The 13017-nt window shown below is 43.4% G+C and overlaps 1 protein-coding gene across 18 annotated transcripts in view; it reads left to right on the forward strand.

Moving 5' to 3' along the window:
* LOC144680470 (putative Polycomb group protein ASXL2) overlaps nucleotides 1-13017 on the forward strand; it is a 312304-nt gene that overhangs the window by 208975 nt on the left and 90312 nt on the right. For 15 of the 18 annotated variants that reach the window (XM_078541444.1, XM_078541449.1, XM_078541445.1 and 12 more), the window contains 2 exons: nucleotides 253-361; nucleotides 6704-6815. The exons of the other annotated variants lie outside the window; for them this stretch is intronic. In XM_078541444.1, the coding sequence (XP_078397570.1) occupies nucleotides 253-361; nucleotides 6704-6815 (221 nt within the window). The remainder of the gene's footprint in view (nucleotides 1-252; nucleotides 362-6703; nucleotides 6816-13017) is intronic. 18 annotated transcript variants of the gene reach the window in all.

The following is a 13017-nucleotide window of genomic DNA, read 5'->3' on the forward strand; positions in this document are numbered from 1 at the left end:
TTTGTAGGCTCCACATTTAAGGACAGAAGTACATTTCTGACTGTATTCTGAGTACTCAGAAAAACTAATCAGAGTAGAACTGAATTATAGCCAGATTCTAAATACAGAACACAGCATTAATATGCAACACTGGCATCCTGTAGTACTGTGTTTTTTTTTAACAACACATCATAGAATTTTGTAATCATAGAATCTTGACTTAGTATTGTTCCATGCACCACACTCGATTGATGTTCTTTCTGTTTCTCCTAGTGGCACCTCTCCATTGGCTTGCTTGAATGCTATGCTTCACACAAATTCTAGGGGAGAAGAGGGTATTTTCTATAAGGTACCTGGCCGCATGGGAGTCTATACTTTGAAGGTGAGTTTTTCTCAAAGAAACGAACTGATGCTGTCTTCTAAAAATTGTTGGTGTACTTGGAAGAGAAAAGGATTGCTTCTAACCCATTGTAATTCTGGTTTCATTTTTTAAAATGACATTTACCGGTGGTGATCAAAGAAAGAAAAACAATGTTAGGGGTGGAGCACTTTCGGGTTCAGAAGCCTCGTGTCAGGTGTATCTTGGCGGATGCAGAGTAAACTCACTCACTCTACCCCCTTAATGTGATTTTAATCTGCCATTGGAAGAACAACCCACTATTTCACCAGCGCTAATTTTTTCCATTCCCTGCATCCTTATGCCATGCCTGTCAGATAAAGTACTGATTTATAGGTGGTTTTGTATTCTGGGCTCATAACCGCAAGGAACTGGGTTGAGACTACTTCCCCTCATTTTAGATTGGACTCCTGAAAAGAGAAGAGTCATTATGTCAGCAAAGACTGGATATGAACCTGGATCTCATAGGTGATGGCAAATACACAAATCCACAGCATCTTCTCTTAGTTCTGATTCTTATTTTTTAATTTGGCCAATAATGACACTGGAAGAGTGTTAGTCTCTTCAGCTGGAGATGGCAGTTTGAATCCAGTCTTGATTCACATTTTGGCTGCCGCAGGACAATTAAGTGTCAGCCAGGTCACTTTATGGAGAGAGAGAAAGCTGTTTGGGAAGGGATCACTTCCCCTACTGCTTAAAGCGCTTGATGACGGGTGTACCGGAGAGTAGCATTGACAATATCTATAGAACTGCCCCTGGAGGCTGTTTAATTTTTTTTGGAAGAAGGGATGTAAAAAGATCTTTATTTGCATTGTTTGGCAGTGTGGCATGTTATTATTGCAGAAACAATGAGCAGGATTTTGAAATGCTGGTGGGATTGGGATGTTGTGCAGATATGACTTCAAAATCATGGTCCCAGAAGGCTTCTCAGATCCTGATGCCTTCAGGACAGTTTGAAGTTTTTAAGTTGGGGTGGGGGTGCTGGGCGGTGAGGTGGCATGGGAGAGGTGGAAATGGCAAACTTGCTCACCTCCAATTAAAGGTCCAATAAGCTTTTTTACGAGCCAGTGAGGAGGAACATACGAACATACGAATTAGGAGCAGGAGTAGGCCACTTGGCCCCTCGAGCTTGCTCTGCCATCCAATAAGATCATGTCTGATCTGATTGTAACCTCAACCCCACATTCCTGCCGACCCCTGATTACCTTTCACCCCCTTGTTAATCAAGAATATATCTAGCTCTGACTATTTAAAATTTTTAAGAACTCTGCTTCCACCGCTTTTTAAGGAAGACAGTTCCAAAGATTCACTCTCCTCTGAGAGAAAAGATTTCTCCTCATCTCTGTCTTAAATGAGCGACCCCTTATTTTTAAACAGTGACCCCTAGTTCTAGATTCTCCCACAAGAGGAAACATCCTCTCACATCCACCATGTCAAGACCTCACAGGATCTCAAAGGTTTCAGTTAAGTTGCCTCTTACTCTTCTACATTCCATCTTTAATAATAGCTTCTAACATTTTCCCTATGACAGACGTTAGGCTAACTGGCCTGTAGTTTCCTGCTTTTTGTCTCCCTCCCTTTTTGAATAAAGGAGTTATATTTGCTATTTTCCAATCTAATGGAACCTTCCCCAAATCTAGGGAATTTTGGAAAATTAAAACCAATGCATCAACTATCTCACTAGCCACTTCTTTCAAGACCTTAGGGTGAAGTCCATCAGGACCTGAAGATTTGTCAGCCCACAGCCCCAGCAATTTGCTCAATACCACTTCCCTGGCGATTGTAATTTTCCCGAGTTCCTCCCTCCCTTCCATTTCCTGATTTACAGCTATTTTTGGGATGTACTTGTGTCCTCCATTGTGAAGACTGAAACCATATATTTGTTTAATTCATCCACCATCTCCCTACTTTCCATTATCAATTCCCCAGCCGCACTTTCTAAAGGACCAACTTTCATTTCGCTAATTTGTTTCTTATTTAAATATCCATAGAAACTATTTGTCTTTATGTTATTAGCTAGCTTTCTCTCATACTCTAATTTTTCCCTGCTTATTAATGTTTTTGTCATTCTTTGCTGTTCTTTATATTCTTTCCAATCTTCTGACCTGCCACCTGTCTTTACTTAATTATATGCCTTTTCAGTTTGATACTGTCTTTAACTTTTTAGTTAACCATGAATGGTGGGCCCTCCCCTTGGAATTTTTCTTTCTCATTGGAATGTATATATTCTGTGTATTCTGAAATATCCCTTTAAATGTCCACCACTGAACTTCTATTGACCGATCCCTCAACCTCATTTGTCAGTTCACTTTAGCTAGCTCTGCTTTCATGCCTCATTATTGCCCTTACTTAAGTTTAAAATACTAGCCTTGGACGCACTCATTTCTCCCTCAAAATGAATATAAAATTCAATCATATTATGATCACTGCTACAGAATCGTTACGGTGTAGAAGGAGGCCATTCAGCCCATCGTGTCTGCACCAGCTCTCTGAGCATTTTAACTTAGTACCAATCCCCTGCCTTTTCCCCATTACCCTGCACGTTGTTTCTATTTAAATAATCATCCAATGCCCTCTTGAATGCCTCAATTGAACCTACCTCCACCACACTTACAGGCAGTGCATTCCAAACCCTAACTACTCATTGTGTGAAAAAGTTTTTTCTCACCTCACATTTTCTTCTTTTGCAAAACACTTTAAGACTGTGCCCTCTGGTTCTCGATCCATTTGTGAGTGAGAACAGTTTCTCCCTATCTAGTCTGTCCAGGCCCCTCATTGTTTTGAACATTTCTATCAAGTCTCCTCTTAGCCTTCTCCTCTCCAAGGAAAACAGTCCCAACTTCTCCAATCTTTCCTCACAACTGAAGTGCCTCATCCCGGGAACCATTCTCGTAAACTTCTTCTGCACTCTCTTCAAAGCATTCACATTCCCTACCAAAGGGCGCCTTCACTCTGAGGTTGTCAATCAATCCTTTCTCATTGTTCAATACCAGGTTTAGTATAGCCTGCTCTCTGGTTGGCTCCAGAACATGCTGTTCTAAGAAACTCCTGAAAATATTCTATGAACTCCTCATCTACACTACCTTCACCCATCTGATTTTTCCAGTCTATCTGTAGATTAAAATTCCCCCATTATTATTGCTGTCCCTTTCTGACAAACTCCCATTATCTCTTTTATACACTACCCTACCACGTAGTTACAATTAGGAAGCCTGTACACCACTCCTACAAATAACTTCTTGCCTTTATCATTTCTCAGCTCAACCCAAATCGCTTCTACATCCTGGTTTCCTGAACTTGGTCATCCCTCTCTAATGGGGTAATAACATCATTAATTAACAGAGCCAGCCCTCCTCCTTTTGTTGGCTGCTTCTCCTCCCTAAATGTCACATACCCTTCAATATCCAGGTCCTAATCTATGTCATCCCGTATCAGATCATACTTATTTATTTCTGTATGCGCTATCAGTTCATCAGTTTTGTTTTGAACGCTATATGCATATAGATACAGAGCCTTTAGTTTTGTCCTTTTATTATTTTTGTAGTATCTAGCCTTATCTGCTGACTTATTCTTAGATTTGTACTCTTTATCCCTTCCTGTCACGATCTGTTTATCATTTCCCCTAATAATACCTTTCTTTCTTGCCTTGTCTCTAGTCTTTGGTTTACCACATCTTCCTAAATTTGATCCCTTGCCCCCACTATTCAGTTTAAAACCCTCTCTACTTCCCTAGTTATGCGGCTCGCAAGGGCATCAACCCCAGCATGGTTCAGGTAGACCATCCCAACGGTATAGATCACACTTTCTCCAATACTGGTTCCAGTGCCCTACAAACGGGAACCTACTTCTTGCACACCATCTTTGTTCCACGCATTTACTTCTCTAGTCTTATTTGTCCTAGGCCAATTTGCACGCGGCTCAGGTAATAATCCAAAAAATTCTTTGAGGCTCTGCTTCTTAATTTGATGCCTAGCTCCTCATACTGACTATGCAGAGCCTCCTTCCTCATCCTGCCTGTGTTGCTGGTACCTACATGGACCATGACCACTGGATCCACCCCCTCCCACTGCAAGTTCCTCTCCAACCCTGAGCTGATGTCCCAAACCCTGGCACAGGGCAGGCAACATAGCCGTCTGGACTCTCGCTCTTTGCTACAGAGAACAATGTCCCCCTCATTATACTGTCCCGTCCTACCACTACATTCCTTTTTGCACTTCCTGCTTGGATGGCTCCCTGTACCACCGGGGCATGATCAGTTTGCTCATTCACCCTGCAGCCCCCACTCTCATCCAAACAAGCTGAGAGAACCTCAAACCTGCTAGACAAATGTAGAGACTCACACTCCTGCACTCCTGCCCTCTGGGTCCCCTTACCTGCCTCACTCACAGTCACACCCTCCCATCCCTCACCACTGACCAAATCAGAAGACCCTATCCTGACTGCCTCCTGGTATAAAGCATCCAGGTAACTTTTCCCCTCCCTGATGTGTTACAGTGTCTGCAGCTCAGCCTCCAGCTTAATGACTCTGAGCCGAAGTTCCTCAAACTGCAAACACTTACTGCAGACGTGTTTGCCCTGGATCACAATGTTATCCAGGAGCTCCCACATGCTGCAGCCTTGACACACCACCTGTCCTGCCATCCTGAATGTGTTTTAGATAATTACTTAATTATATTAACCACTTGTTTATGTTTTTTTTTATATATTTTATTAGCTTTACCACCAATTTGTGTACTATGTTAAACCTCAGGGAAAGAATGGAACTCACCCACTTACCAGATTTTCAAAGGCCGAATCAGTTTTGAGTCTTTTCGAAGACTCAAACAGACTGGTGCATGGTAGTGACCAGATGTCAGGTTCAATCTTAGATTTGTTGAAAACTGAAGTTTGATGGACCAACTTGGATAGTACCTTTACTTTGCAAGCATAGCCACTTTTCTTGGTGTTGCAGCTCCTGGCCCTTTGATGGGCTGCCTGCTCTATTCAGCAAAGCAGCAGCAGGCCCCAGTATGGCTGCTGCCTGCTTTTTCTGCCGGCACCAAGCAGGCCGCTCCCATCTCCTGGGTGTGCCTGGAGTCTCTAATTGGTCACTAAGCTTGCCTCCAACCAAACTGGGGCATTTGCATTTAAAAATAGTGTTGTGCTAGTGACATAGCCGATGGAGTCAGGACCCAAAGTTCATCCAGGCATCGGATTCTGGACCTTGCTTTGAAAATCCGGCCCACTGTGTTGATTACTAAAACAATGAAATTTACTAAATTAACATAAAAATTGTAGATAACTGCAAGAGTACTTTTGGATGAAGTTTTATCCTATTTACCAAGGACCCAGTTTCTCCCCTCGTGCTGCTAGAAGGCACTTAGCAGAAATCAACTCCCTTTCACAAAAGGAAAAGTCATCTTTGGGTTGCTCTAGTGCCCCTCCTGAAGGCTGACTGAGTCACATCTGCAGATGTTTACAACCAGGTCACTCCACAGGTGACGCGTGGCACAGTATACTTGCCTTCACATTAACTAAGTCCCAATTCGTTTGATTCCATCTGACATATTATTGATTTTTACAAGTTTGATAAATGCAACTGTGACACCAGGATTATGTGGAACAAGAGCGGAAGAGATATTTACTGCATTATATTGTATCCACCCTCTCAAACTCAATGAGGAGACAGCTTATCTGCATTTAGATTTTCTGTTCATTTAAATTCTTAGTCAGTCACTATCCAGTTTATTTGACAGCCTTGCTCATTTGACCCTAGCCAATAGCAATTGTGACCAACTGTAGTCAGTATCTTTAAACTATATGGATCCAGGAAATCAGAAGCTGGAGAGGACATATTAATGTATTTAAACTGATCAAATGGTTTAATATGTACTGCTTTATGTTCTTTGTAATATCTGGGCTAATATTTGAACAGGAGTTACTTTTAGGAAAAATAACAAAAGTGTAGTAATTTTTCTTTTTTTAGCAGATCCTGGAGTTTTGGCAGATGGTGGGGAAATAGGTTTATTTTTCGGTTTAGCAAAACTTAATTCCGTTTTGAACAGGAGGGTGAATTTCCTCAGGGCTTCTCCCACTCTGCCACCAAGACGTCAGAGCAAGTTTGTCAGAAACCCTATTTACTCACGTGTCCAATTTGCATGCTTAAACAGGATTTCTGACAAACTTATTGAGGAGCAGGAGAAGCCCCAAGGCAATTGACCACCAGTAATCTGCTGACTGGAACACGCGGCTTTTCAAAACCAATCATTTTTGCTCATTGCCTAAAGTAAATTGTAAAATCAGAGCTATGAACTGCAGTAATTTAATCCATTTCTTTTCGTTCCTCAGAAGGATGTCCCAGATGAAATGAAGGAGCTGTCCGAAATGTGGGATGATAGCAGTGATGCTCACTCAGACTCGCAGAGCACAGAGAGCAATGAGAAAAGGGAAAGAAAGAGAAGTAGGTGGAATTTGGAAGGCGATTCAGGGCTGAAAATCTAATCATGTGACCTCCAAAACTATTAACTTCTTCCTTAGGATCAGTTAACTAATGAATTGGGGCAGAATTTAATGCTCTTCCCTGCGCTGCATTTGGTGGTGGAGGTGGGGCATTTAATCAGGCCAGTGGGGTGACGGGTAGGGACCCCGCCGCCTTCCAGCTTCGGTCCAATTAAGCCCATGATGGAAAGGCCCGTGGAGGGCCTTCCTGCTCTGCTGCCAATTGAGGCGCTTCAGCAGGCCATCCACGTCCTGTTACGGCCCTCAAATCGCCACTGCCGGGATAGAGGGAGAGCATGACAGCTTGCCATGCGGGCAGCATGACAAGCAAACCCGTGCAGGGTTGCTTGCTGGCTCCCACAGGGGGGTCCCTCATTCAAAGGCACTCAATGCCTATATCGAGGGACCCAGTGTTGGGAAGAGAGGGGGCCCCGCTGAGAGCCACCCTCCTGCCCTTGCTGCTGACCGACTCTCCTCCCACCCCACAATCCTCTCCCCTCCTCACCTGTGGCCTGGGATCCAGTGACAATACTAGGCCCCAGGCGGGTTTTGTACTGGCAGCAGCCACCCCCCTCCCCGGTGGTGCAGCTGTTCAATAGAGGCCAGCAGTTCTCGGTGGACAGCACTTCCGCCCCTGGGCTCCTTGATCCTGGGAAGGCCCACCACTGTCCAGGTCAGCGACTGAGTGGCACTCAGTAAAGTGGGTCTTTCCTGTGAGAGGTGACTCAGGGCTCTTGCTGGCAGGCAAGACCCCCATCCCCTCCATTAAATACTGCCTCTGGTTGCCGTTTGTCAGGCCTGTGAAATTGGAACTAAGGTTCAGGCTGATTCAGTTCCATTATATTGCAGCAAGAGGTACTCTCAAGTTTCCATTAGATAATTGTCACTTCTGTATAGGACGCTCTCAGGGAGTCATGTTCTAGCACTTCAAGACAAAACCAAATTCATCCAGGCAGAAGATATGATTGTTGTCTCCATTTGATGCGCCAAAGGTGAATGTTTTCAGAAATCCCTGTCCATTTCCCTAAAAGTTCCATGGTGAGCAAAATTCGAGAAACAATTATACGGGATGGAATTAGTAGTCACGTGAAAAAAATACGGGTTGATAAGGAAGAGTCAGCGTGGATTTCTAAAGGGGAAATCGTGTTTAACTGACTTGCTGGAGTATTTTGAAGAGGTAACTGAAAAGGTCGATGAGGGTAATGCTGTCGATGTGGTGCACATGGGACAGAATTTCACCCATGTCAGGCGGGCTTGGGCGGGGGGCAGCCGGGAAGCTGTTCGCCACCCATGATCGGGGCTGGACTGTGATGTCACGCTGGTGGGCCAATGAAGACCCACCCAGCATGAAACGCGAGCGGCAGCACTCAGTGCTGCCTGTGCGAGCGGGGCGGGGGGGGGGGGAGGGCGAGCACAAACGTTGCGCATGTGCGTGAGTGCGCGCTTCATAATCTCCCTGAGGCACAGAGCTACCTCAGGGAGATGAAGAGTTAGTTAAAAAAAAAAGAAAATAAAAATGTAATGAAACATGTCCCCTCATGTGACTCTGTCACATGTGCAGGGACATGTTATTAATTAAGTTTTAAAATTTTTATTTTATTTTTAATTGCTTTAGGAAACCTCATCCTGCCCGTGGATGACGTTTCCTACAAAGTGCAATGGCCGCTTGGCGTTTTCACCTGCCCGCCAACCGTAACGTGGACGGGCAGCGAAAATTTCAACTTAATTGATAATTTAATGGCCTTAATATTGTTGGCAGGCGCACTGCCAACTCCGATGCGTGCCCGCCGAACAAAATATCACGCGACTGCGCGTTGTCTTCGGGTCGCTCACCCAACGTCAGCGCCTGTCATTTTACGCTCGAGTGGGTTGGGCACGCGCCTGCCTGCCAAGCTAAAAAATTTTCCCATGGACTTTCAAAAGACATTTGATACCATGCCATTCAACAGACTTGTGGTAAAAGTTATTGCTCATGGAATAAAAGGGACAGTAGCAATGTGGATACAAAATTGGCTGAAAAATAGGAAGCAGAGAGTAATGGTCAATGGATATTTTCCAGGCCGGAGGAAGGTTTGTAGTGGAGTTCCCCAGGGGTCAGTATTGGGACCTTTGTTTTCCTGATAAATAATAATGATCTAGATCTTGGTGTGCAGGGGACAATTTCAAAGTTTGGGGATGATGTGAAGCTTGGGAGTGTTGTAAGCTGTAAGGAGGACAGTGTAGAACTTCAAAAGGACATAGACAAGTTGGTGGAGTGGGCAGATAGGTGACAGATGAAGTTCAATGCAGAGAAGTGTGAGGTGATGCATTTTGGTAGGAAGAACATGGACAGACAATATAAAATAAGGGATGAAATTTTGAAGGGGGTGCAAGAGCAGAAAGACTTGGGTATATATGTGCTGGACCATTGAAGGTGGCAGGACAGGTGGAGAGAGCAGTTAATAAAGCAGATAGTATCCTGGGCTTTATTAATAGGGGCATAGAGTACAAGAGCAAGGAGGTTATACTGAATTTATATGATATTTGTTAGACCTCAGCTGGAGTATTGTGTACAGTTCTGGGTGCCACATTATAGGAAGGATGTGAACACATTGGAGAGAGTGCAGAAGAGGTTTACAAGAATGGCTCCAGGGATGAGAAACTTCAGCTATGAGGATAGATTGGAGAGGTTGGAACTGTTCTCCTCGGAGAGAAGAAGGCTAAGAGGAGATTTGATAGAGCTGTACAAAATCATGAGGGGACTGGACAGAGTAGATAGGGAGAAGCTGTTCCGCTCGTAAAAGGATCAAGAATGAGAAGGCACAGACTTAAAGTGATTTGCAAAAGAAGCAAATGTGACGTTGTATGAAAAAGTTTTTTCACACAAGTGGTTCAGGTCTGGAATGCATTGCCTAGAAGTGTGGTGGAGGCAGGTTCAATAGAGGCATTAAAGAGGGCATTAGATGATTATTTGAATAGAAACAATGTGCAGGGGTACGGGGAAAAGGCAAGGCAATGGCAGTAGGTCATAATGCTCATTTGGAGAACTGATGCAGACACGATGGGCCGAATGTGCTGTTCTTTGATTCTGTGAACTAATAGAAAAAGGAATTGAATGAGGGGCTTTGGAGATAAGTATGGTGTGCAATACATTCCAGGAATTGGTAGCATCCTGATTGGCTGTAATGGTCATTTCCAATCCTATTCATTCCTATGTAATTCCCACACGGACAGTAGGAAGCTTGGGTTAGGTTTAAGAGGAGATCTACACTGTATCTTGCATTCCCCCTCTTCCTCCAGAAGTGTTCAAACCTCATAACAATTCTATTTTTAGTACTTTGACACAAACATGATTTAATGGAACAAACGGCAATAGGATCCAAAGTATGCCTTTATTGCTTGCCATTACTAATTATTGGTATCTGGGAACTCACAATTTCAATTTGGAATTTAATAAAAAGTCAGTACACTGCCTTTAGTAAAACAATAAGTAATTTTTTTTTCACCACTCATGACGCATGCAGAGTTTGCAAACTAAATGCTAAATAAGAAAATAGCTGCTTTTTATAAGGGAATAAATGGTTCTCTTCCAACATGGCGAATTTATTACAGCCAATTTTGGATTGATTAAGAATATTGAATGGTGACATCATGCCTCTGACTGTTTCCCAGATTGATCATTTGGATTTCAACATACTTTTTGGTAAAGTGTGAAGTGCCATTTCTAAGTTTTGCTCATTTTTCAATGAAAATGATAATGCAAAGGATTTATTTTAAAAACAATAATCTACTTGTAGTGACCTGTGATTAGTTGTCTCAATGGAGTCAGTTCATTCACTGTGTGGAGTCCCTGTGCATAGACTCACTTTTTACAATGTTAGTTTTTTAAAAATTATTCTTTTATGTGATGTAGGCATCTCTGGCAAGGCCATCATTTGCTGCCCATCCCTAATCTCTGTGCCTTCTGAGGCCATTTCAGAGCACAGTTAAGAGTCAACCACATTGTTGTGGTTCTGGCATCACATGTAGGCCAGACCGGGAAAAGATGGCAGATTTCCTTCCCTAAAGGGGTATTAGTGAACCAGTTAGGGTTTTATGACAATCGACGATAGTTTCATGACCGCTATTGCTGAGACTAGTTTTCAATTCCATATTTTAATTAATTGAATGTAAATTCCACCAGCTGCCATGGTGGGATTTAAACCCATGTCCCCAGAGCATGAGCCTGGACCTCTGGATTACTAGCCTAGTGACATCACCAGTACGCCATTGTCTTCCCTGCAGTAGAGCGGAGGTCTTGTGGTGCAGTGGTAGCATCCCTACCTCTAGGCCAGGATTTCTGGGTTCAAGTCCCACTCCGGGATTTGATGACCAAGGAAGGCATGTTCATAACGTGGCCACACAGATTGAGTATCAACCTATAAATCCTTCCAACATACGCCACGTAGCAGAGATTCCTGGTCAGCTATGTGAAAGAAAGAAATTGGAGCCTCTACCATCGCTATCCATATTTCCAGGCTATGGCATATATGTGAAAGTGTGTGGTGCCACAGCAACTCGGACTCCTTGAGGGTCCTGTTGCCTTAGTTGGCTGGATGACGCCAACAGCAGGGCATTCGATCCGCGTTCTGGCTGGGGTGGTTGCGAGACCTGCCTCCTTGTCCTACCCATGGTGGAGATTTGCAGTGCTGTGGGTCAGAACTGCCTTCAGGCAGAGAACTCAAGAAGAAGTTGCAATAGGAACACTGTCCTCTTTCTGCCAGTGTTGCTATCATTTTAGGCTACGCAGACTTATTGAGTAACTGAGTAAAATTTATAATTAAGAGAAATTAATTAAGCATTGATGGACGAATGTATTTTGGTGACCGTAGGAATTGAGACAAGTGCATGCATTTCATTCAGATCTTGTTCCACAAAGGAGTGCTGGCAATAATTGACAGTTGTGAAAATATATTTTTAATAACTTCATCTTCCTGCCGTACAAGATAGGTCTTGTTTATAATATGCAGGTATTGCACTAAATGAGCCTGAGTTTACAATAGTTCCTGATTTCTATACATGACAGGACATGCTGTAACAAAAGTAATTGGATTGCATAACCCTATAGCATTGTTCTCTTTGAGTTCAATGTAGTCTGCACAAGTCCATTTCTTTGTAATATTTTTTCAAGTATGCGAAATAATAACAGGGCTCTAATTAAAAAGGAAGGAGAGACTTGCATTTATATAGCACCTTACATGGCCTCAGAGTGTTACAAAGCACTTTTATAGCTAATGAACTGCTTGTGAAATGTGGTCACTATTATAATTACAGCAACAAGAACTTGCATTTATATAGCACTTTTAGCATATAAAAATGTCCTAAACTGCTTCATAGGAGCATTATCAACAAAATTTGACACTGACCCACATAAGGAGAAATCAGGGCAAATGAGGAAGGTTTTAAGAGTGCCTTTAAATTAGCAAAGAGTAAAGAGGCAGAGAATTTAGGGAGGTAATTCCAGAGCTTAGACCCTCAGCATCTGAAGGTACAGATAACAGTGGTGGAGCAATTAAAATCATTTTTAAATACAAATGGCCTAATTGGCCAGGAGGTGAGCTCGACACCCAATTAGTAGCATAAGTGCCTCCAGAAGGTGGGAACTGCCTGGCGCCAGCGGCAAAGGTACATGGCAGCCACGTTAGGGGCTGCAGCTGCCTTGCAGATTAGAGCGGGCAACTCATCGGAAGGCCATGGAGGTGGAACAAGGCCATGGAAAAGAAGGTTAGAAGCAGCAAACATGCCAGCACCAGTTGGCACCTGAGATTAGATTTGCTCCATAGTGAACCCAACAGACATGCACAAGATTGCTCTGGCTCACTGGGAAAAACTTTGAAAATTTCAGTCCTGAACATACAGGCCCCTTAACAAGCTCTTTAAAGAATGTAAGGGGTTGTTAATTGGCAGTGACTGTGTTACCTGCTTCTTATCAGCACCTCCCCCGCCCACCCTCGCTGGCCCTTTGAAAATGCAAAATTGTCGCAAAGGCATTGGGATCCTGAGATGGGATCTCTGGGACTGCAATTTTTAATTTCTGTCCACACCAGGTCCCGATCCTGCACTCTTTGAAAATCTGGCCCATTGACTTTTACATTGACACTGTTGTTTTAAGATTTCCCCTGTGCCCTAGAATAAGATCAGGATAA

This window comes from Cetorhinus maximus, chromosome 5, assembly GCF_964194155.1.
Source record: "Cetorhinus maximus chromosome 5, sCetMax3.hap1.1, whole genome shotgun sequence".
NCBI classification, from domain to species: Eukaryota; Metazoa; Chordata; class Chondrichthyes; order Lamniformes; family Cetorhinidae; genus Cetorhinus; species Cetorhinus maximus.